The sequence below is a fragment of the Haliotis asinina genome, chromosome 8 (assembly GCF_037392515.1).
Source record: "Haliotis asinina isolate JCU_RB_2024 chromosome 8, JCU_Hal_asi_v2, whole genome shotgun sequence".
Taxonomy (NCBI): Eukaryota; Metazoa; Mollusca; class Gastropoda; order Lepetellida; family Haliotidae; genus Haliotis; species Haliotis asinina.
In genome coordinates, this window is record NC_090287.1 from 30,449,320 (window position 1) to 30,475,927 (window position 26,608).

General features: G+C 39.7%; 2 protein-coding genes across 3 annotated transcripts; both read right to left on the reverse strand.

Moving 5' to 3' along the window:
* Positions 1–92: 92 nt before the first annotated feature.
* Positions 93–13,907, reverse strand: LOC137295044 (actophorin-like). 2 transcript variants are annotated; one of them, XM_067826309.1, is made up of 4 exons: positions 13,663–13,907; positions 6,954–7,092; positions 4,250–4,379; positions 93–3,365 (listed from the first exon to the last, which is right to left on the reverse strand). In XM_067826309.1, exons 1-4 carry the CDS (start codon positions 13,663–13,665, stop codon positions 3,203–3,205), a joined length of 435 nt encoding a protein of 144 aa, XP_067682410.1. In that variant the 5' UTR covers positions 13,666–13,907; the 3' UTR covers positions 93–3,202. The 2 variants fall into 2 exon arrangements, with proteins under 2 accessions (XP_067682410.1, XP_067682409.1); XM_067826308.1 differs by having other exon boundaries at positions 3,115–3,383; positions 13,663–13,736.
* A 4,153-nt stretch (positions 13,908–18,060) lies between these two features.
* On the reverse strand, positions 18,061–26,306 carry LOC137293938 (N-alpha-acetyltransferase 30-like). Its single transcript, XM_067824823.1, has 4 exons — positions 25,627–26,306; positions 24,524–24,647; positions 21,177–21,232; positions 18,061–18,320 (listed from the first exon to the last, which is right to left on the reverse strand). The coding sequence occupies exons 1-4, from the start codon at positions 26,143–26,145 to the stop codon at positions 18,183–18,185; spliced, it is 837 nt and encodes a 278-aa protein (XP_067680924.1). The 5' UTR covers positions 26,146–26,306; the 3' UTR covers positions 18,061–18,182.
* Between the last annotated feature and the right edge of the window lie 302 nt (positions 26,307–26,608).

Below are 26,608 nucleotides of genomic sequence, written 5' to 3' on the forward strand. Positions count from 1 at the left end.
GAGAGGGCTTGGCGGAATTGAAATCATCTGATACCATCTGAACCATTACAAACTATATAGGATAAGTGAAAAGAACAACACTAATCACTCTGTGAGGATAATGACGCATGTATTCAAAAGAAAATGATGTACAAAATATGTCAAACATTGGTAAAATGTCGTTCTATAAATAGAAGCATAACATCCAACTGGCACATGTAAAAAAACAATACGCTTCACATCTTATCATGTACATAAAACAGACGGGGAAGGGGTATATGGGGACTCTACATGCAGTTACGTCTCTCACCAGTCACTAAGCACTTCGTTAGTTCGCGTTTATACTATATCCAGAAATGCCCATACAACATCAAAATAAGACTGCATATAACGGCGGCGACCCATTCGGACTGCAGCATCCTCTGCACTGACAGTGGCGGCCATATTACGGACAGAGCAAAAGATGCAAAACATAGCACTAAAGGAAAACAAATGACAACATCATTCGTTAATTAATAAATGGCAGAATATACCTGATTTTCCGCGTGATTTGATTTGGTATAGTCGACGACGTTCAGCTACAGCGATTCACACAACAGTGGATACTACGATCCATGATGGCAACAGGGACACAGTAAACAACCAAGTGATATTTATCATCTGTGCACATGATCTATTTGTGATATACTGTGCAGATGAATATGGAGCGTCTGGACATTGCATATAACAATGGATGCCTGTACACTCTGACACTGTATTAAATAGATTTTCACCTTTTCTCAGAATATTTTCTCAGTACATTATTTGTGTTTAATGTGTTGAACTAAAGCCCGCCATTGGCATGTGGCAATGTAAACATTACAAAAACTTAAATTCATAGCCATTTAATACCAAAGGAACTGTCAAACGTTGCATAAGAATTGTAAAAACTATTCAAAATACCGGTTTTGAAATAGTACTTGACAAACCAAATATACAAAACAACACCAAACGCCCTATGATATATGAAAAGGTGAGTAGGAATACACTGAATCTATATATTTATCAGTTAGTTAAGATATGTATATAATTTGTATCCATTCGTTTCAAGTGGAGTCGTTTCATGAAACCCAACTTGTAACTTTTTACTTTGAGAAACAACGACTCTAGTTCATCGGAAGTCCGTGTACATGTGTGTTTTCACCTTGGAAGGGATCAGACAGTGCATCACATCAGTCATGCACGTGAACTATCACCCATTCATCGCAGCGTGACCAAACCTTTCCCACCACTGTAACTAATATTGTGGCCGTAACAGCTACACCGACAAGTTCCGAATGTTGATAAATAAGGCATTACCATTGCATTGCTGTGGATAGTTTGTACACCGCGTCGTTGACGGACTCCATGGCATCTACGGCCGAGAAAGGAATACGCTCAAAGAAATAATCATACGCTTGTGTGGGTTTTCTACCAAGAAATTATTATACTCTGTGTGGGTTTTCTACAATTTAGAATTTCAGAATCGAGAAGAAAGAACAGCTGAATTCACGTCACATGATCTGCTTTTTGGATGGTCTCAGGTTTTCAGACGGAGTATACCTAAACGTCTGATTTTGGAGACTGCAATAATGTATAGCTGATGCTCTGTAACCATGTGTATATTCATGATATCCTTTAAATGATGCTACCGTGACAACTAAAGATCCTTTCAGCGACTTAATGTCCACGAATGTTCAAATGTTACTTAATATATCATACGACATCTTGTAAAAAAAACGCCGCGTGTGGTTCTAATGCACAGAAAGCTCTGACCTCATTGTAACACCCTTGAAAAACAATGTGTACTTTCCGCGGAGTAGTTCCAGATAAACGACGGTATTTGTCTAAGCTCACGACATCTTTACCTGTACATATAGTTTACACAACATATGATTATAGAAGAGCACTCCAACATTTACACAACTACCACCACTGACAAACGGAGCTTCCTTCCACCACGTCCATCAGTACATTTAAATTTCTGGCAAGCGACCTTGGAAATACCACTTGTCCGTTCTGAACACAGAAAACGGATACCCAGTTATACGTCATATGCAGCTAGGGATAAATCTATCTACCTAGATATACAGCCAAGGCAGGTTGCCTGAGGAGGCCAGTACAGGTCTGGCATTTCTATATAAGGGTGTATTTTATTCATTGGATGGGGAGAGAGCTTGAGTGGTTGGAGATTTAATGTTTTGTCAGCCCATAAATTCAGTCATCGCAAGGGTCACCTTGGACAAGCGTTGCTCCCCTAAGATAAGGCTCAGCTTCTTGCCAGACTCAGTCATACAAGCAATACGCAATCAGTCTCTTCTGGTTACGTATTAGTATCCATGCACGAGTATTACCCATGATGCATCGTCGTGGCCCACTGGTGCCAAACGTGTTTCAGCCCAAGGTCTTTTACGCATGCGCAGGTGACGGTGGCCAAGACGCCAGGTAATAATCTGTGCTAGTCCGCCCCTGCATTCATGGGAACTCCTGACCGTTGAACAGGAGTGTATTGAATTCGCACATGCACTAGTTTAGTCCCAGTTTCCTCCATGGCTTGTTTTTGATATAAAGGGAAACTGGAGTGTCCTAGAGGGCATGTGTACCCCAACCCTCGTTTTGACGCATGATCAATATCCATACAATGTACAGTCTGGTAGGTGACCGGGTATTCTAATTGTAACGAATGACAATACTACGACGTATTCATTAGGTGATTGGGGATTTTCAACACAAACAACAGCTTTACCAAACGTACTTCGCAATTTGCGGATAGTTAAATCCACCTCTCCGATTGTGATCACAACATTCATCCCTCCTTTTCCATGAAGAAGTATAAGGGTATGTGCTCTGTTCGAGCTCTGTTCTATCTCTATTCTAGTTCCTTTGGTAGATATGTGTGCCATCTTTAAGAAGCAGTCCTTGCATACTTATTGGAAGCTGACTAAAAAGCTGACGTAATTGGAATGTCGTATCCACTACATCTGTGCGCGGGCTATTGGGTAGATTCCTAGATGCCTTAACATTGCTGACGTCACTACCGGCTCCGATACACCTGGGAATCATCGAAATCCGAAACACTCCATGGTGCACACGTCACTGTGACAATAACATTGCTTTTTTGTGTTGTGTCACGTGCGAGCTACCATGGCAACGCGTCCAACCCACGGTCAGCGCCACTTTCGAAAATACGATGAGATGGTTTTGATCATTTGTACTTGCTAATGCATCTGTCTAGAACGTTGCACATAGAAAGGTCGTCATCATCGTTGCATTGGAGTACAACAGGGATGCCCTCCAACTTCTTCAACAATGTCATCTTACTGGAGGAATACAACATCTTCTGCTGGGTGGTGGCCGTGTCGGGGCTCCTGCGGGTCAACACAAACCTGGATTAGGGACAACACTTACACAAACCTTTGTTCTTTGAGTGGCACTTTAGAGGCTGGGAAGTACCACAGGGGGTTGTATCGCTTTGAAACGGCGTTCGAAAGACATATAGGTGTATAGACCCTACCCTAGTACTGTATAAAAGGATAAAGTACAAGGGTAGGGTCTATACACCTATATGTCTTTGGATATAGTACAAGGGTAGGGTCTATACACCTATATGTCTTTGCATATAGTACAAGGATAGGGTCTATACGGCTATTTGTCTTTCGAACGCCGTTTCAAAGCGATACAAGCCCCTGTGGAAAGCACAATATGGACAAACCTTATGGATAACAACTTCTTTATTTCGTGAGTGCGACGTATCAAGTGACACTTAAAAGGTTTGGAAGTGATGTATAGAACTTTCAAGCGACTTTTCGACGTAGATTCATGTACCGGTGTCAAGCAGGAATGAAACCATGAAAGTCAATTTTATTGATTTTGTTAATTATGTTGTATCTTTCGTCACACTCAGTATGTACACTTCGTCTCAGCTTCATGTTTACATTCCTGCTTGCATAACATGTAAAGCCCATTTCTGGCGTCCCTTGTCGTGATGCTGCTTGAGTATCGCTAAAAGCGGCGCCAAGTTATACACTCATTCGTCATCTGGGACAAAGTGGGTCGAGGATCAGCCTCGTCAGACAACAATGTTGGTATTTTCAACCACTGTTTCGTCCAGTTCACACTCCCACTGAATGCAGACCGCCTCAACAACGCTGACATATTGCTGATTGGAGCCTTAAACAATTTTCTTTGATAAAGTAACCCTATACCTTTACAGCTACCGATGTGTGATAGGTGTCTTTAGCAATGGACTCACCAGAGGAAGAATGCTAGTCTCTGTTGTGGCATGGCGTTCTGGTAGAACTTGACATCAAACACTGCATACCGGCATTGCCTCTTGGACTCGGCATCTTTCAATCTCTGTACAAAGTCCTCGTATGTCTGGCCTGGAAAACACCAAGCCTTAAATGTAGATGGGCAGTATATTTGAAGCTATTGTATAGTATACCCATCAAGCTACATGGGTTTGCACTACATATGTAGCTGACAGCTATGTTTGTTGGTTAACGCCGCTCTCAGCAGTATTCCAGCTAATATGACTGCGGTCTGGGCCAGACAATCCAGTGACTAACACCATAAGCATCGATCTACTGGGATACGATATCATGTGTCAACAAAGTCTGACTACTCGACCCCCTAAAGTTGCCTCTTACGACAAGCATGGGTTCTCGAAGACCAGTTCTATCCCCAATCTCTTTGTGCTGTTCACAAAGAAACACGAGTCTCATTACCATATTCAAACCATGACCTACTTTTCAACCGATCCGAATTGTCTCCTGTGAAAGTGAAAATAGATATCACAAACAACTCTGGTTACACACAATTCCAGTTCCTTGTTTCGTATTTGCAACTGAAATTTTATTTCAAATTTTAATAACACCGTATATTTCGCATTTTATGTCGAAGTTTTGGGGAGTAAACCTTAACTCAGAAAACACAGACTGCCCCAGTTTGATAAGGTCGTAAAATGATTCACAATACAGCAGACTCACTGACTCCACCTGTTATGAGTGTTATTTGCGCCTATTCGATGTGGTTCTGCAACGCACAATGACATTTATGTATCAACTCCGCGTACCAGACTGCCAAAGTTTTCTGGCGGCAGAGTCTCGTTTTGAGATTTTCAGCTTTCCATTATGCAGAGCTCGCTGTACGACACGGCACACCGTACAACGTGTTTACAAGGATTAAAAGTAGAGCAGTGTTGCAATATACTAGTACTTTTACGTATCAAATCATACCGATTATTATTTATGTATCCACTTGAATGAATTAGTCTAAAAATTCTGGTGTGATTATCGCACTAAGATGTGCAGTAGGACGGAACAAAGTAAACAGGAAACGAGACTGTTCTTTAATCAATCTGCACCACACGTTGACAACAGGGCTCATCGATGAAAGCAGCCAGAAAGGGGTCAGTCACTCACAGAACCAGTGGTATGGATGATGATAATATACCATAGCTCCTCTGTATATTTGACGGTTCGATTTATGGGTTTAGTTCACTGACTCGAAACAGGATGGGAGTTGTATGTAAGGCGTCATAGTTGTCAGACAGCCTAATGAATGCATTTGACCAGACACATCTATAAATTCTTGCACTACCGCTTAGTCTCTGAACATATACAATTTTGTTAGTAACAAATGTAACAGTTTAAACTAAAAAGGAGTCCCAGGCAGCTGGGACATTCAGAATCAGTAAATCTAGATTTAACATATGTCATATTTGGGATTTCACTTTCTTAGTAAAGTACAAAGTCTAGTACTTTTTTTCGGTTGAGTCCCATCCGGGATTCGAACCCGCACCCTCAGAGTCAGGCACCTAATCGCCAGCACACAAAGTCAGCGTGGCTGAGCGGGCTAGGCGGCTGACTTTGTGTGCTGGCGATTAGGTGCCTGACTCTGAGGGTGCGGGTTCGAATCCCGGATGGGACTCAACCGAAAAAAAGTACTAGAATTTGTACTTTACTAAGAAAGTGAAATCCCAAATATGACATATGTTGCATTTGACCACATTCTAAATGGCATCGTGTAATCAAATCTAGATTTGCTTCATTTAGGGCTTTAGTATTACAGGGAGGGTTCAGCAGCAGAAAAAATAATGGGGTTTGGACTGCCTACTACAATCTTCAAAAGTGGAATTTTGTCCATGTGTATGTTCTTAAACTGTATCTCATATACTACCCATCTAAAGTTCAGACTCGCTGGCTTAAATGCCACCTCTCAGTCAACTGTTCTAAACTAGATTGTGCAAAATATTCCATACTGAACTGATGTACAAGTGTATTGTACAACAAATTCGTCACGTTAACAAGATTATTGTCAGTTCAAAACATGATGAAACTGTCGAATTCCTAGCAAACGTCGACATCAAAACGCAGCTGTTCACATGCACAATATATTTTCACATGCTTTTGAGCGAATTGATGCAAGTTGCAAGTCCTTGCCGAATTCACCTGCATAAGGTTTGCACTTGGCTCCTCAAACTAGTACAGAAATTCAACTGCGATGTACCCATATGTGTGTGTGTGTGTGTGTGTGTGTGTGTGTGTGTGTGTGTGTAATTATATGTAAAAAACATATACATAGCATATAGTGAGTGATTTTTGCGAGACGAGTAGTGTACTTACAATACACCCCTACTATTAGACTATGTGGTGTGCCTTATAGACCCGTAGCCTAGATTTTCGAATCTCTCTTAGCGCTAAGATGGTCGTAAGTTAATGTTAATGAATGGCACTTACGACTGAGAAGCGCTAAGAGTGATTCGAAAATCTAGGCCCAGTGTGTGGGTAGGGACTGCCTACTCACCGTAAACCCATCAGCTACAGTGTTCCTATACACCCCCGTGTCTATGAGTTTGTACAGAGGATCTACACTCAAACTGACTCCCACATCCTTCAGCTTGACTACAGAGCTCCATGGTTGTTCTAGTGTGTCGGTAGCGGGCCTGTACTCACAATGGGAACCTATCTCTTCCACCTTGATTGTTCGGAGGTCGTCGGTGACTCGGTAGATAATGTAGAGGAACTGACGACCCATCTTCAGGCTCTCGAACACCGTCACACACTCCTCATTCACAGCAACACCACTCATCGCCTGAAACACAGAGACTTGTTAACATACACTGGAAGTCTTTATATTGAATAAGTATTAGAAGGAATGAATTGAGTATATTCTAACTCCGCTTTTAGCAATATTCCAGCAATATCATGGCGGGGGACACCAGAAATGGACTTCACACACTGTACCGATGTTGGGGATCAAACCCGTGTCTCTGGCGCACCGCCTCTTGATAACAGTATGGTTCTGAGTTATGTTGTAAACGTCTTCATCTTGATATGCTCTCCCAAAAGGGGAACGCATGAAAATTTGATAAATAGAGGATACCAAACGACCTTCTCGCGTAATACCATTTTTATCAAACGAGTGAATGATTTGGTATCAAACGAGCGTAAGAGTGTCTGATACTAACTTTCACGAGTTAAATGAAAATGGTATTTCACGGAAGCGAGTTTAGTATTCTCTTTATTACTTCCAACACATATTGATACAAACTGCGGCTACAGTGTGAGGACTCCGTTTTCTTACACGGGCGAGTAATAAGCTCTACAGATATTCTTCTATACTGTGAAATTCAAAACTGATCCAGCATTACGCTTCAAAGTTTGCAAATTTAATTCGTGAAAATACACCTATGCATTTCTTTTGAGGGAGAGCCTATATGAAATTAAATATGGGAGATTTGGTGGGAAATAATTAGTGGAAAGCATACGGGCTTGTAACCTTGCGATTTTTGAGTTACAGGCCCCTGTGGCGGAGAGAGCAATTACTAAAGAATATTGGATTTTACCACCCAGCAAAGAACTTGTCTTGAAACCAAGATGTGATATGATAAAAAAGGCCCCCTAAAAAGCAAGCAAAACCTCGTCACTAACTCATAAGTGTGTTCTCTTCTTGTTTGGATCTACCCAATCGTACACATTGGCGTAGAGTCCATGCATGAATCACATTCAAATGGACTGGCATAAACATTTACTTCATGTGGAAGAAAGGTACTGAAATAAGTCTTATCCGAATATTAACTATGTAAGCTAACGTTTAGTCTCTGAATGTATATCATTTTACTAGAAATATACCATTCTTTTTAAATGAAAAGGAGACCAGTTGCAGACCTGAGGGAATCCAGACTTGCTTCATTTACGGCTTTAGCGTGGCAGAGGGGGAAATAAACCGGTTCCGGGACTTTGAGCCAACGAGTTAAAATGTAGCATCGTTCAGTGCGCGTTCTTTAACCGACAAACCCACTAAGTCTGACAACACCGACAGGTGAAACAGAAGAAGCCATTTCACCCATCCCTGCTGAAAGACGAAGTAGGCACAGTTTTTATGACCGTCATGTAACAGATAGGGACCATGGTCCGCCAGCCCTGCTACAAATCTATATATATCTATACCTAACACTTGAATGGGGGACTAAAACGCACTGGGGATTCTCGCAAAGAGAAAGTATTTTGAGAGCATAATGAGTAAAATATAGGTACTTCTGTAAACATGTTGTGGCATATATTTTATTACCGTTGCTGCCATTTGACTAAATATACACAATATTTATGGGTTTAACAAACTTCTTCTGCAATGTATAACTCACAACATGATCCGTTCCTGGAGTTAGGAAATCGGCCAACATGGCCTTTGATAAGATTACTGTATGTAAGCAACCAGCACCGCTGTTTGTTTAGACGTTGAGAGCCTGTCGGTAACATACCATCAGCTCGCTGCCAGAGCAGTGGATCAGTTCACATACGCTCATTGTATTTCAAGAACGGCAGATGAGAAGGGATTTGTCTGTTAGGTAGTAGTATTTTACGCCAACGTCCTGAACATATAACGCGTGGCAGATTTTAGTGAGTGACTGAATGTTGATTTGCGCCGCAGAGTGACCGTCAGGTATTCCACATTTATTGAAACATCGAGTTGTAATCGAAGTCATAGTGTTGCAATGAAAGAAAACGCCGTTGTACAACGCAACATTTGCACTACGGTGTTTGAAACATCTTATACCTTAACATAGTCTTCAGACAGACTTATTGCTAATGTTGGTTTGTACAACGCCACCCAGGGTAGTGCCCACTCGATCCACATTTGCGCGACAAGCATGATGATCTATGCATACCCGGAATACTGGGAAAGTTCATTATTTGTCAGGGTGGTGGGTTAGACAAGTGGTTAAAGCACTCTCGGAAACCGCGGGATTCACCACATGAGCAGAAACTGTGCAGCCCATTTTGTGGAATCCCCCGTCGTGATATTGGTGGGATATTGCTAAAGAAGAGTGAAAATATACTCTCTCATTATTTCTAATACTAATACTAGTTAACGTTGTGTGCAGCCGGGTAAACTTACCACTTCATCACACAAGCAGCCCGAGTTTCAGTCCCTATTAGAAACAATGTAACACAGTCTTATTCCCACGATGGTGCAGTGTTACTGAAAGAATCGTAGTACATCCTTTAATGATGATAAAATAACTAAAATGGAATACATTAGAGAAGGTTGATGTGGTGCCTGTAGATTGTTGTTTGTATAGTCATCTTCGGTGAGGGGCGGTGGGGTAGCCTAGTGGTTAAAGCGTCTGTTCGTCACGACTTAAGACACGGGTTCGATTCCCCACATGGGTACAATGTGTGAAGCCTATGTGTGTGTCCCCTGTTGTCATATTTCTTTAACATTACTAAAGGCAGCGTAACTTTCTCACTTATTTTCTGTGAAAATGATAAAATAATAAGAAAATAAACAAAGTAAAGTTGGATCGTGGATGTACGAGAACGAGAATTGGCTGTTGTTATGCGTTATTTTATTACCGTTATTAACTCCGCACCCTGTCGTCTCGACTATAATCTTTATCTTACCATTTCAAATACTTTAAATTTCATCGGCCAATGACTCTGTCGCCCCTCCAACTGTAAGCGTCAAACTATCCACAGAGAAGAAGTCTTGCTAACGATTTATGAAGTCATAATATGATTCATGCAATGTTTGGAGTTCGAAAATCGTTCGATAAGTTGTTTTTGAGTTCACTACGTACTTATATAATTTTTCGACTTTCACTGCTTTATTTAAACTCTTGTATAGATTGCATCGTTTGCACTCTCAACTTAAACATGATTTACCATTTGTATGGCGGTTTTGAGCTTGTCAGAATATGTTTCACTCACGTGACCCGTATGACCGACCCCATAACCCTCGAGAGAAGCATATAACCCGTAAACTCGTTAAAACAACACATGTTATGGTTGGTTGCATTCTTGATAGGTAGACAGGCATTTTTTAAGAAAAAAAATGCATCACCCATGTAACGAGTTTAACAAAGTAGCAAGTGATCCCATATTTCATCATTATCTATTTAATCTATAATATTTAAAAGCTGCACAAAATATTCATGTAAGCGATCTGACAAGAATAAGAAAACGTCACACGAAAACATCCTGCTTGTTTACCAATCCGGTTCCACATTTGGCAATAGATGTGTTTAAAGCAGTGATATCCATTATTTTGATTGCTCCTGATGTTAGACAAGGATGTCCCTTGTTGATCACCATATTTATGAAAGTGTGAACCAGGTCATTCATTAATTAGGGGTGACCAACCCAAGTAATTAGTTTGCTATTTTTATCTGCATTTTTGGAAGTGTGCGTTTAAGGGGATCTGCGTTATGGGTGTGAACTGTATTTATCGCTTAACACATCGCAAAATACATCTTAATAGATATGAGTACACGGTGCACCTTTCGTCTCCAAGGAACATGATACACGTTCTATTCTAAGACATTCCAAAAGAAAAGATTGGCAAACTTCGAGATATCGAAGTAACAATTACGTCATCTGATTGTTCACCATCTTAAATATTGGCAGTCGGCCACGTTTAGATCTTGTCTGCCGTCGCGACCATTCTTCTAACTGCATGTTACGGAGGAATGCAGAGGAAGATCTTCATACACTTAGAGATAACCCACTGTGCCGAAATACCAATCTGATGCACCAGTTCCGAAATTAGCCGAGGAGGTTCGGAGTGAAAGGAAATGCCCTCGGCCGTGCTGTCGACGTCAGTCTACGTGAATTCTCGTCGCTTCTGATGCAAGTGGCGCCATGCCAACAGATGGTAGGGAGGTATTTGCATCATTTGGGTGTGGAAATAACAACAAACGCGTATCTGTGAGCTTTGGACAACCATCTTGTATACAGAAGCACCCGACGAGGCTGAAACGGCCTTCGAGCCATTGTAAAACTTTCTCCTTCATTCAGAGACCGAAACTACATTTACCGGAACATACTGGTACTGAACCGTAGATACGTACATGACGGTTCTTGATGTGTTCATGGCAGCGGCTTGGGTTTTAATGCCTGCCACGCGGACATAGGTGGGATTCTCTTGTAACTAGCCAGAACTCCTTGTATAGAGTAACGGTGCTTAGGCATAAGCTTTGCGCACGGTATCTAACATAGCTGCCTAGTGTTGTGAAATATCCTATGGATATTGCCTGCCTGGAATTACAGCTTACATATTACATCACTTACACGCGACATGCTAGGGGTGCATTAGGTTATAATGATAAGGGAACATAAACCTTTTCTGTGGAAAGAATTTATTGTAAAGGTGATTTTTCAGTTTGATAAATGTGCTTGTATTGTGGGCGTCTGTCTCTGAGTCCCTGAACCATGTCATTATCCCTACTGCCCAGCCTGCAATGAAGCGAAGCCCTAAATGAAGCAGGTATAGATTTCACAAGGTTCTGAATCTCTGGTCTCCTTGGGGCTCTTTTCCAAATGAAATGAGTTTAATTTGTTACAATGACAATTAGATGTATTAATAGACTAAATTCTAGTATTGTGGCAAGTAGTGATTATCTGTGATACCTATACCTATACTAGTGCCACAAGTGGAAATCTGTACCAAATTCGGCGCAGTTTCCAATCAATACTAGTCATTTCCTATAAATGTACATATATTTCATATATTTTTTTTTAAGAACTGATGCAATCGTGTGGCTATTTTTAAGTTTTTAAGGTGGCGTTTTGTTTTATTCTAACGTTGATATTTGGTACATCAGCTTCCGTTGAATAACATAAATACTAGCACCCTGTATGTTATTGAAAGAAGGTCACATTACAGAGTATGGTTTACAAACGTCAAGGGCAAGTTCGTCTCAGGGTCTTCAGGAGATCTATTTCAAGGTAAAAAAAACTAAACAAAAATGGAAAATAAATATAACTAGAATAATAATATGAATAATAATGAGATATAAATTCTTATAATTTAAAATCTGATACATGTAATATTTGTCAAATGTGAATTTATGGTTTAATATAAAGAGCTATCTAACGTCATACGGCTTTTGCAACACACGAAGGTATGGTTAAGACGGTGATGTTATAAGTCAACAAATAGTCTATATTCAGTTACATGAAAAACGGATCTCTTATGAAATGGAGATATAACAAGAAGGTATTTTACGTCAGAGTTCTGTTAGACTCATTCGCCAGGAGGGTTGCATTAATATTGGGCAAGTATAACTGTCTTTGGGGGAGACTGGAATCTCTTAGCCCCTATATTTCAACTCCCTGAAACATTCAAAGTTTGAAGATGTGTTGCGAATTACTGCACTAAACCAACCTTATCCTTATCGTCTACATAGTCGGAATTGCTATAGACATGGGCTCATCGTAACCGCGGGCTACATTGCAAGAAGACATGGTGAAGCACTCCTATGGAACTTGTATACTGTTATTTTGTTTGTCAGTTTCATGTGATATATCACCCCTTCCCCCATCTCTCTCTCTCTCTCTTTCTCTCTCTCTCTCTTTCTCTCTCTCTCTTTCTCTCTCTTTCTCTCTCTCTCTGTCTCCACACGCTCTGGGCGCTATGGGCGCTATATGTCTATAGAAGATATTAATTGTTCTGGGCGTCTTAAGATTTTAAGATTTTGTATTATTTTTGGGTTAGTATTTAGAATTTTAAACGGATTTTGAGAATACATGTCAGTCTACGTTTCTTGTAAAATGGTGATTCCCGTGATATTGCAGGCCACTCTCCCAGAGGTGCTTACTACCGATATGTGGGCACTTAGGGGGTGAGGACGAAATGATAGCCTAGGAGGTAGAAAGATATCCCATCACGACCCTTACCCAGGTTCTAACGAGCTCACCACGCCTCGTTAATATGTCAAAATCCGAATTAACAAGCCAGGTGAAGCTCTCTCTTGAGAAATGTATCGCTAGATTATAAACACATCACTGAAGAAGACCGGGCCTAATTGACAGACAGATAGAGGTAGCAATTTGGAAACCATAAGTATTTAGGTTCTGAAAGTTGTATGGAAAAGTATTCGGGATTGATGGAATGAGGTGGAATTGTTGAAAAAAATAAACACACATGGTCGGAAAGGAACTGTGGCAGGGACTCGTTACTCGCTAACATATTTGTGCTGAATGTGTTTGACATTACCCTAAGTGTATGCTGGACCAATTCGGGTCACGACAGTTGTTTAAACAATTGAAACTCTTATTGGTTTCATACACCATTTTGATGCCGCGATTGGCATTGAGATACAGAAATATTGGTTGTTTTAACTTAATTGGTGGAAAATAAAATAAATTTGGTCTTACTTACCATGGTTCAAATAATATAATAATTCCAAGGTGTTCCAAATACTTTCGCTTATCGTCGTTGCTCTGGTTCAGGTAAGGCGGAATAATACAATATTACCGTACAATAGGGAATCAGCCGTATCCTTGTAAAAATAGACACAAACTCATTTATGGGTCCACTTTGTCTGTTCGCGACAATCCCTCCCAGAAGAAGTACGAGTGCCACTAAATATAACCTCTAGGCTCTCTGCGCAGTGCGAACTATTTGCTGTCTCGGATTGCCAGGCTGAACATACTTGCGTGGTGAGAGCACGTGCTTCTCGTGTCAGACTGGCGCAAGACCGCCTGGTGCCATATTTGGTAAAATGGGAAGAGCGAAGAATCGTCTTCACATTCAATTACACTCAATCGCTAAAGATTTCGGCCTGATTTGAGATATATTTATTGTCTGGTGAGTGGTCTTGACGGACAGCGTTGTTCGTTAGACCCTGATCCAAGTGGAGGGACCAGGTAGGTGGAACCAGCGTGTCACGTGACTTCCACGAAGGCGGCATATATAACAGTGCAGGAACAGTGCAGCAAGTTCTCACACACCGACCACCTCCACAATCGCTGCTGCAGCCGTGGGATGCGTTACTGGAACAGCGCCCATCCTCAGTCTTCACATGTTATGCTTACTACACGAAATAAGGCATCCTTTAGAGTCACAGGTGCGCTACTGGCCTTTGAGGGTCATGGGGGACCACCTTCATATCTAGTGTCAAACGTTCGGTTGTTCTTCTTCTTTACAATGCGTGTATTCGTATGTGTATGTATGGTCTAGCAGTGCACTACATTCACTGAGCCCTAAAGGCTAACGGGACCACCTCTGCAGTTTGTGTCGCAGGCATGTGTTGCTTCTGGCAGTCATCTACATCCCCTCATTATCTGTTCCTGGCGGGGTCTGTGGATAGTCTTGTGGTTAAAGCGTTCGCCCGTCTCACCGAAGACCCAGGTTCGATTCCCTGCATGGGCTCAATCTGTGAAACCAATTTCCGGCGTCCCCCGCCGTGATAAAGATGGGTCATTGCTTCAGCGTGACAAGAGAACGCTATAACCACTAAGCTACCACTACACCGTCCGAGGGAATCAGACCGCATTTAAGCCGACCTAATGACAAGCGGACCCTAACATATCTAAGGGAAACATCTGCAAAGATAATCAGGTAAATCCACAATATCTGCAATCAATGAATGCATTACCAAATATCATATTTGTGAAAAGTCACATAAATTACAAAGTTTGGCCTTTTATATAAAATGGAATACATGTGTAGACCTACTCCCAGTCATAACCGCGTTGGATCAGTGTGGTTTTGTATTCCGACTGCGTGAACACTGACTAGGTGACTCCCCCCCCCCTCCCCTCCCTCCATTCAATAAACATTATGTGTCTCTTTCATATGTCATTCAAAACAGGTAGGGCATATTCCAGTTTGCGAGCATACCAATATAGTCCATGCCAATGCATATTAGTAAAAGTTATTTATATCCATACATCTAAAACATTTCCAAAGGAATGGAATAAATTGTCACCTTTTCCCTTAATCCACCGCACGTGTTTCAATGGCATTGATAATATTTCCAGAATACATGTGTCTATATTGTGACAATATAAATCGACAATGTGCATCTATATGACTAAGTGAACTCTTGTCCAAAACACGTGGGTGTATGAATCAGAAAATACTTGTCTGCACCACGAGTGTGCGTGATTAAGCCAGTACTTCTCCACGCGACTGAAGGACACTTTTTATGCTGCCAAGCTACATTTGTAAATCTTAGGTGCGCGGATGTTGAGTCAACGTTTGTGACAATATCCTTTAAAGTACAACCCCGACCCCCACACACTCAAAACAATACACCCTCTGCTACGAAAACTATATTTAAACGATGTGAATATTATCTGAAATGTCATTAAATGCGTACTTTAAGAATGCGTTACTATGGAGGCAATAACATAAAAATGAAAACATTCTTAATTAAACCTCATTTTTTAATATCAAAACGTCATGTAAACGTGTAGGATGTCACTCTGTAGGATAACTATGCCCAAAGGACTTCAAGATCATCTTTAAGGTAAATTCCACACCTACACAACATATTGATAAGATACTGTGGGATCAACCGTTTAACAACCTCGTTGGGTTCACCTTATCTGTGAACTGGGCGTCGGACTTCATGGCACATCAAAGGGTGATAACTCACGCTGGCCTCTACCATTTCTTATCAGTACGTGACATGCGAGTAATTCTCCCTCACAGAAGATTGAACCGATGGAGAGTTTAATCAACACGCTGGAAATGCGATTTCAGCTCATTCAAAATCGTTTAATATGGTTTGAACGTGTTCAAAAACATTAAAACATATTTTCACTTTCATATAATTATATTTATGTATCCATGTGTTGTATCTGAGCTTACGAATAATTTTCATAATCCGTGAAGATCCTGTTTTCAGGAACACATGACAACGGGAACGGGTGGTCAAATTTGGTGTTTGTTTACAATATCGAAACTGCGTTGATTGATGCTCATTATGTCAACCACTGCATTGTCTGGGCCAACCTCGGTCGGGAGACTGTTGCTGAGAACTGCTTTTAGGATCATACAAACAGCAGTGAAAATATGAATACACAATGCCATTTAGATGGTGATCAAATGTAACACGTCATATTTGGAATTCACCATAATAGATTCTACTACTTTGAGTCGAGCAACAACCGGGATTCAGACCCCCACCCTCAGTGAGTGACAGAGTGAGTTTAGTTTTATGTCGCACTCAGCAATATTCCAGCTACATGGCGGCGGTCTGTAAATAATCGGGTCTGATCCAAACCAGTGATCAACAGCATGAGCATCGATATGCGCAGAGCCGATGACATGTGCCAGGGATCCTGACCACCTGGTCCCGTTAATCACCTCTTACGACAATCAGCATGGGCTGCTGAAGGCCAATATTCTAGCCCGGACCTTCACGGTCTACACCCTCAGTAACAGGTACAGTCGTAACACAGACTTACGACTGTCGTTGCATTATGATCGCTTTGGGGAACGGGGTCCAGGGGAAACTGTTTTTCCCACTACGAGACAGAAAAGTAGTTTAAGTGGATTGACAAAGGAGGGGAGGTAACTCTTTAAAGAGTCTGAATACAATTTAGTTGTTTTCCAACAAAATGTATTCATGTTCGTCCACCTTCAAAATTCCTTCATTTAGAAAAAACACTGATTTCAAAATGTTTTCTTCAGTACATTCTTTAAACTATTTTTCAGTGAGGCCACAGCACAAATTTACTTATTTTAATTTTGATCACCAATCTCTTGGTTTTGATTTTTTCTATAGAACTGCATGCATCTGCAATTCAAATACGCCTATTTTTGGACAGGACATTAGGCATTTACCTGCCCTTTATTTTCATAATTACTGAACAGAAACAAAACCATTTTGAGGTAGATTTGTCAAGGAGTGTATCGCTGTCCCCAAAGCGATACCATCATGACAATTTCAGTGGAACAATGTTTAACTGGATGTTTTTTCCATGACTGGTGATTGTGTTCCCCAATTTATTTGCTGTGTCTTATATGGTCGGTAAAAGATATTCCTTGTGAAAACATCCCATAATCACAAAGCTGATATTTAAATGCAATCATCTGGACATTAAACACTGTTATTCAAATATTCATTCTACATGGTGTATGTTAATAGTGCTGAACTAATCACATTACTTGCCTCAGTTGAAGTCAACACCATGAAAACTGTCAGCTGTCTATGAGTGAGTGCCGGAACACCAAGCAATCAGGGGCTTGTTTCACTAAGCTACTGTAGCACTACCAATGTCTCTAGTCTATTCTGCTATGCTGCAACAGCTTGGTGGAATGAGGCCCAGTAAAAGAACTGACAGTCTGACCTGTAAACAATCACAGCAATCAGGACTGAGAGGATGAGCAACACCCCATAACATCTCCGCATGATGATAATCAGATGAGCCTAACCACCCAATCTTTTAAACTGCTGTAACAACAGGAGATTAAAAGTACTCCTTCACACTTAGGGTAGCACCAACAATCTATGATGAAAAACCTCAAATTTACTAAAGTAGAGTTCATTTTCAGACTCAGCTGTTTATTGGATACCTTTTTCTGAAAGTGTAGTTTAAACTGTTAATTCTGATGAATTTGCTTCAAGTGAAAACAAAGTATGTTAACAGTATTTTTAATCCAATCAGTGCAAAACTTGTCTTTCAGGCCATTTCAAATGAAATGCATACATATATGAATGTTGGATGTCAACCTTCAATATGTCATGACATGTAGCAATGCTGGTTCAAGATGGATGAGCAATCTTGAAGTTCAGTTGAAGACGAGAAACAACAAAGCAATCAGTTTAAAAGTGTACATACATGGAGATTTATTCTCTGAAAGCTCCACAACAAAGTGTCACAAATAATTTACACATCTGTATTATTCATCTGAAGTCAAAAATATTGGGAAGTTCTGACAGTGTCCTATCTAAGCCAGAGTTTCAACCTGAGAGCATCCACACCATTCAAGTAATATCGAAACAGTCGTTTGTCTCGGACAAAACCCAGGTTCTCATACAGTCGCAATGCTGCCTTGTTTGTGATTTCGGTCTCCAGGACAACCTGAAATAGAGGTAAACATGATCACCGTATTAGGGCGACAGACAATTGTTTATACCCTGAAACATCAAGTGCCTTGTTTCACAGAGCAATTTTAGCACCAAGACTGTGATAACTCTAAACTAAAGGAGATAATATAGTCGTAGTGCTTTGAATGCTTTGTGAAAAGCTGCCCTGTTCCTCAAAGTTGCCATCCATAAATTCTTGGCTTCAATTCTTTAGCCACAGAGTATCTTTCTTTCAAGATCTTTCACAATGGACACAAGTAGTTGAATTTCGGAAGTCAAAATATTTTCAGTCTCTTGGGAAGTCTGTAGAGTAATTTCAGACCATTGAAAAACTCATTAATCTAACTTCTAATTTGTATCTGTCCATGTGCTACACCAGTTCGAGTAAGATGTCAAATACACAACTGCAATATACCTCGGTACCAATATATACCTGTAAATGAGATATAGCACCCTCTTTAGTGACTGAGGGAGTAAGACTTTACATCACTTTAAGCACTATTCCTGCAATATCACTCTCGGGGGACACCATAATTGGGCTTCACACATTGCATCCTTGTTTAAAAACTGAATCCAGGTCTTCAGCTTGATGAGTGAATGCTTCAACAGTTAGGCTATCTCACCACTGCAACTCTGACATATGATGAAATGTGCCAACCCAATCAGCAAGCCTTAACATCCAGTCCCCTTAATTGCCTCTTACAACAAGCATGGGCAACTGAAGATCAATATTCTAACCCGGACCTTCACAAGTCCTTCAGCTTGACAAGCTGTCACTTGAACAATTAGGCTATTTTACCATCCAACACCCTTTTTAAACATAAAAAACTGCAGATGTATGCTCAGTTAGAAAATGATTTTCTTAATCAAACCTGACATTGATGCAATCAAACAGTATTGTTACTTAGTACAAGGTAGAATGCTTCTGCACAGAACCATTTATAAACATACCATAACCATAAAACATTTCACTAATTACTTTGTGGAGAATGAGTCAACAAACTTGAAAACTGACAAGACAAAGACCGCAGATTTGAGAATAAGTGAAAAAGAATCTCCATGATGGCTGGGGCATATCACCCTTTGATTTACAGTGGAAGCTGTCTTACTTGGACCCTAAGTAACTCAGTTTTCTACATAATTTGGACTGAATTGTTGGTCCCATCAGAAGTTAACTTAGTTATCATTACATATGGGCTAACTAATTCCGACTTCATGTAACTTGGATTTCGGACTGAAATCTCCGCCCTTCAAGGTAATTTACTATGAAAACATCACTAATTGACTCGGGACTAGCTGAGGCTGAAGTGCTTTGTAGTTTGCTGATTACTGACTTCAAATGGACTATCAGGTGTGATGATAACCAAATGACGAAAGGAATTAACAAAGAAGTTCCGCAAACTGACACGACTATGTACTCACTCAGTGTCATTTTGATGGTATGCGATTTTGTTATAAAAATACGATACTCCAGTAATTTCTCATCAGTGGCAAAATGCCTGAACCATTGATACGTTGTATTTGTTGATTTCTGTGGAGGAGATTGAATCACATGCACTTCCATACAAGGACATTACCTCGCGAAATAGCGAGTAACACAAAACTGATACGTTACTTCTAGTGCTCGTGCTCATGGACAAGACACGAAATGTGTGTTGCACCGGACCACCGGACAACAGAGCATTCTAACAATAAATTATTTATAAAAGATGAGGTGATGTTTATTGACGGAATTACAGTTTTGATAATCTACTGAATACGCAATAATGTCCATGATCACCTTTTGCGCTATTAACACGAAAACATGTTACACCATGGTAAAAGTACCATCCATGCGTATCTCGAGGTCAAGGGAGCTAAATCTAGACTCTCACCAGTCCAATTCCGACTCCTCGTAATTCGGACACAAAAGTCAGTCCCAGTCAAGTCTGAATTAGACAGCTTCCACTGTACTTGACAAGAACACAGAAGTGGAATGGTGGCATATATCTTGATTTGCTGCGGTAGCCTTGTCGGACACATGTGAGTTGAAGCCAAGTCCACAGCAATGATAACAACTACAGTCCATTTGCATTCAAATGAGAATGATGAATGCGTAAATAACTCAAAATAGGGATAAGTGCACAAAACATAAGTAAGACTCATAACCCTGATACCTCTGTACCCAACAGGATTTGAAATCAGATGCTTTACAAATAGACTACACTGTACACAGTTTCACACTGTTTCTACAAGATGAATCTGTGAAGTCCATGGCGCGGAGAGAAGTTATTATTTGTTCAAGACTGGTGTCGACATGCCAATGTGCAAAGCACTGAAATACCAGGATTGAGTGAGTATAGTTCTACGCCGCACTCAGCAATATTCCAGCTGTATGGCAACGGTCGGTAAATAATCAAGTCTGGACCAGTTAATCCAGTCATCAACAGCATGAGCATCAATGTGTGCAGTAGGGAACCGATGACATGGTGGTCAACCAAGTCAGCGAGCCTGACCACCCAATCATGTACGTCGCCTCTCATGACAAGCATAGTTGCCTTTTATGGCAAGCATGGGTTGATGAAGACCTATTCTACCCCATCTCTTCATGGGTCTGAAATACCAGGTAGTGAAACTGTAACTTATTATAATGTGTTGTGTCATGGATGATTCCTGAACACTGATAAAGAAAAATACTTATGGGAAAGACTCCAGTTGTGAAAAATAAAACACAGAAAATTTCCTGAAGGCAAAATGGGCCTTCAAATATCTGAAACTGCTGACTCGATACAATAACAACCGGTACTGGGCCAGCAATTATTTCGAATGCTGCCCCTATTAAATGACAGTCTTAACAATTTTCAATACTTACTTCATCACAGTCATCAGCTATCATGGCTCTGATTGCCTTCGTCACTAAATTGGATCCTGAGGGAAAACAAAAAGAAATAAAGCAGGAATGACTAACAATACTTAGATATAATTTGATTTCCACTGTGACCCATCTGAAACAAGAACACTGTCCTTAACTTTATCTCAAATATGCAACAATATTCACATATATACACAGGGTATTTCACAAATCAGATAAGGATACAGTCAAACATAAGACATTTATATGAAATCAGTCATTTCCTGAAATGGCTAAGAGGGTCAGCCATTTTGCATCATTTTGTGTAACAACAATCAATATACTTCAGTGATTTCATGAAATTTAATTTCATCTACATATGGTGGTCTGGCTGCTCTGGTCACAGCAATTGTCAAACAAACAGGTGTAAATGCTTCAAAGCCAAGCAAGTAGTATAAGTAATAAGGGCACAAGACCTTTGAAATTGGTCTCGTGCCCTTATTACTTATACTACTAAGCGAAAGTACAACAGTCTCTGTAACAATAATTTTAACTGTTCAAATAAGTTATGAGGAAATTGTGATCCACTTCTGTAGATAAAGTTATAAAGTGAAATTTCATGAAATGAAAAAAGTAAACTGTCTGTTGTTACACAAAATGTTGAAAAATGCCCACCCTTTTAGTCAATTCACGATATATAATATATGTGCAATTAACTACAGAAAATATTAATCAAACACCAAGTGAGCATTAATTCCATGTGTCTCATGTAAATGAGAAGTGATGTTGGGTTCTAAGACTGCTCCTACTCCTAGCATCATTCCAGTCAGTGAGTTTAGTTCTTGGCTGCTTCTAGCAATATTCCAGTAATATCATGTCAGGGGACACTCTAAGTTATTAGATTAAGGAAAGATGAGTATTTACTGAGAATGTATTTCTTTGTTCAGTAAAAGCTTCACATTCAAATAAATAACTTGATTAGTTGATGTTTAAAGGAAATATTTCAAGGAAGCTGTTCGGAAGTGAGCAAGTAGACGACCATGTATTTGTCTGAAAAAGAAACAAGCTGTTGCCATCTTTTGATAATTTGTTTTCATGTATGTGAGAATTACATACCCAAACTAGTCTTGGGAATAAGACATCAAATCAGCTATAGATTATCGAGGAACTTGTTGTGAAAGATTATAGATAATAACCAAACTATATACATTGTTTATTGTGTTCACCAATTTTAAGGCTTTTTTCCCTGGTTTGTCCTAACAACGTTTATGTAATTATTCTGCTTATTTAAACAACAAATATTTCTCTGTAATGTCATAGTGATGAATACTAAACTATGAGTACACAGCACACAGTCTTCTGCTGTTGAGCGCATGTCTGTTCATGATTATTCGTCACATTTAATGTTTAGTTTACTTCATTCAAGTGTAATAATATAACAAGACAATTCTGATTAATTGAAAATATTTTAGCTACAATCAATAATTATTCTTAATCCTTCTTCAGATCAATTTTCAATCATCGGAACACCACTACCCCGAACACTCCCATTCAGTTTCCATCATGTGTTTACCTCTTACTAAACTCTACAACCACTCCCATCATGCAGCGGTGTCCATATGTTTACGGAAGTGACGTCACAAACCACGCTCACTCAGACATGGGTAGGCAGAAAGCCACAATGGTTGATGATAACGATGGGAACCGGTGTAGCGTGAAAGGCAAACAATGGTCGGATTATGTACTTAACATTTTATTTCTATCTGATAGACACCCCAGGTCAGTTCACCTTCGAATCTGTGAGACCCTTCAAGTAACTGAAAGCATATGAATATGTGGAAAGTGGACACGTTTTTCCGACACAGTACCACAATGTCGATGACAAAACACCTCTGTGCTTGCTGGATATCTGCTACGAGAAAATTATGTTTGTGAGATGACTGTTTAACTTACATAATGAATTGTTAGGAATAAAGAATATATTGCTGATGCCTACTACAATTGTGTCTGGAAAGTTTTGAAACCACCCTGTTGGTGAGATTAGCCTAGATCAAGGCTGCTTTTGTATGTGTTTTTTATAAGTAGGAATTAATGTGATGACATGGTAACTCAATGCCATTTAAACATTTAGCTTAGATCAATGCTACTTCTTTATCTGTTTTCATAAGAAGGAAAAGCTGTGATAAAATGGTAACTCAATGCCATTTAGATGCATGTGTTGTTATAGTTGACAAGGAAGATTTGGGGTGGTGTTTATGTAACATGTATGACTGTAAGGTGATTCAGATTACTCACCTTTCCTGATTATGTCATTGACAATATGTAAGCAAAGAAACAGTATGTGAGGGATTATTTGTTTAAAATTTGTATTGTTTGAAAGAAATGCGAGACAAACACTTGGGAGTTTTTGCATTACATTCTTGCTTTAAAAAACGAAGACTTGCAGTATTGGACCAGAGTGAAGTATGAAATCTGGATATTGTCAATTACATACTTTCCACAAATGTTTTAGAAAAATAAAGGTTGTGTACCTGTCTCCTTATACAACACACCAAAAGAAAAAAGAAAACCAGATCGGGAGGAGTTGTTACGCATGACAAGTCAACGATCAAATGTATGCAGCTTGTGTGGTTTTCTCGTGTTTATGTTTAACTTCTGCCTACCGGAAGTACTTGGGTGCGTCACGTGATCAAAACACTGACGTCACCGTGGCCTCTCCTATTGGTCTGCTTATCAGAAAAACAACCATCTCCTTTATCAAGCCATAGAACCAGGTTTAACTTTAGTAATGGGGAACATTTTAATTTTAAATTTCGAATCTTACAGACTTTGGGCCTCTTAGGTCTTAATAAATCCAAATGAAAAACTACTGGAACATAATTACCAAAACTGTTAGATATACGAAACCACTAACAAAACTGAAATCTTTACAGTTTGCAAAGAAAATTGCAAATACAATGGTTTGTTGCATGACTGACTGGTCACAGACAGGGAAAATCTGCATGACACACAAAAATAAGTCTAAAACTGTTATTTATGAAAATAATTTAACAAACGTTGTTACAGTCATTGACACATGTTCAAGTATTGAATGACATGAATGAAAACATAAAAAGAGAAAATTAAAGTAAAATTTCTGACAAAAAATGTGCAAAATTTGATGATGTTTAACTGTGAAATTTCATGTATGTGCATATTTATGAGCCTCTTCAGTTGACATTTTCTGGAAGCTCATTCATGAACGACTCAAAATATATATGTAGCTAACTATTCTTTCCAGAGACAATATTCCAGGTTACCGACATTTTCAGCCACCTTATCTAAGATCATGCCAATACAACAGTGGGAGGCATTAGGTCATAGCTTACCTATTTTCCTTCTCCTATAATCTGCATCTATAGCTAGCATGGCTATGTAGCCTCTACGGACCATCTTCTTGTGCATGTCCAGCTTGCAGACAATAGCCCCCACACACTTTTCCTGGTCCATTGCCTGGAAATGAACAAAATAAAATTGGGAAGCCTGGCGCGACAGCGTACATTTGGCTTTACCACTTATAATGAAAAGTCTTTGGTATGGTGAAACAGGAAGTCAAACTTATGTTCAAAATTTTGCTCAAATCTCACACACACAATAACTGTTCACTCATGTCCATATAGAAAGAATGTTTGCTTTTTCTCCAGTGCAAATTCAGAGAAGTTCATCAGAATTATGGGACACACACAAACGTACATCAAACCTGCAATGCTAGGTAACCAATTGTATGTGAACATGAGTTCAGATGTGGCATTCATTGATTCAAAGTAACTCTTACCATAAACAGAATACTGCAAAAGACAGGAGATATTTCCATATATATTGATACAAAGGTCAGTATTTGAAAGGCACCTTCTACTCCAGTTTCGCATTCCAAACAATAAGCAGACTAATCTTTACCTGCCCCTGCAGAACAGTGCACATTGTCTATGGTAACAGCAGAAGAATAGATTATGTGGAAAGATTTCTGCCTGTAACCCCTGTTTTGTTCAAAATCATTCTGTCTAGTAAAAGATGATTTTGTAGAAAGCCTACCCATAACCTAACCCTTACCCTGAACCTAACACAATGTTAAATCTAAACTCTAAACCCTAGAAATAATCATAATAAATAGATTACATTTCAAGCAGGGGTTACAGGTGGAACTCTTACCAAACATGCATCAATCAAAATGGCATTGCCATCTGATAGGAAGTTTTAATTCTAATCTGAAAACAACACCACTGAAATATATGTATGAAATATTAAATAAATTGCAAAAACAAATATTCAAAACTGCAGTGACAACAGAATAATCCACAAATAAGTAACATTAATGATCCATACCATTGTAACATATAATATACATATCTAGCCATAAACGTGCATTCATGGGAAAAGGCTTACCACTGACGTAGTAAATATTATATGTGAAACAAAACCACAAATCTCTTACCAGGAAGCACAGTTTGGGCCAGTTATGAATGAAGTATCTGTAAGTATAAATTGAATAAGGTTCTGACAAGTCTTTCGTAATGAGCCTCATTATATCTGGCATCTGTTTTTCGGATTCATACACAACGTATTCAATGCCTTCTCTAATGTCTCTTTGAGATACTGGTGAAAGTTGAGCTTGTTGGGACTGGCTTGACACTGACAACGACGATAGGCCAGCTGCCACCTCGGATACATCTGTATCTGGATGACCATGTTCACAGTCTTGGCAGCTACTTCCTTGGCCAGAATCGCCACTCTCTGCTTGATCATATTCTTCTGGAGCCTTTAAAATGTGATTTATTAACCCATTGGCCTCTTTCCTGTGTTTGATTTTGCTGTTTAGCACTAATCCATCAGCTGGATTTTTCACAAAATCGACCTTAGTAAGGTCCTTAGTTTCGCTTGTCTCGTTCACATTTGCAACAGTTTGCACATCAGATTCTATTTCCGATCCTCTACCTATATTATTATCAGCCATGGCTATGGAGAAAGTTTGACTAATATGCCATTATTATGATTCATTAGTATATTATAACCGAGTCTAATTGTTGATTTACAATCGTTGCAGAAACGTGACTCAGTTTTTCCTCCATGTTGTTGTCCACCATTGCAGCACTCTCAAGAGCGCATGCGTGAATTGATGTGATTCACTTCCTTCGTCAGATTACAACGCAGTAGTGAAAATAAGATACTAATATCACATCGTTTTTTCAGGGAACGAATAGTACTTCGTGGTGTTGAAAAGAAACGCAACTAAACATGACCTCTCGATGTGACAACAAAAATATACATATCAGTAAATAATATTTCTCTATTTTTCTCTGCGGAGGATTTTCCACCAATGCTGTTGGGCCACTTCCGGAATAATAAGCTGCATGTGTTACTGAGGTCATTCATGTAACTTGGCATTGCTCACTTATCGATAGGTAATGCAGTGTTTA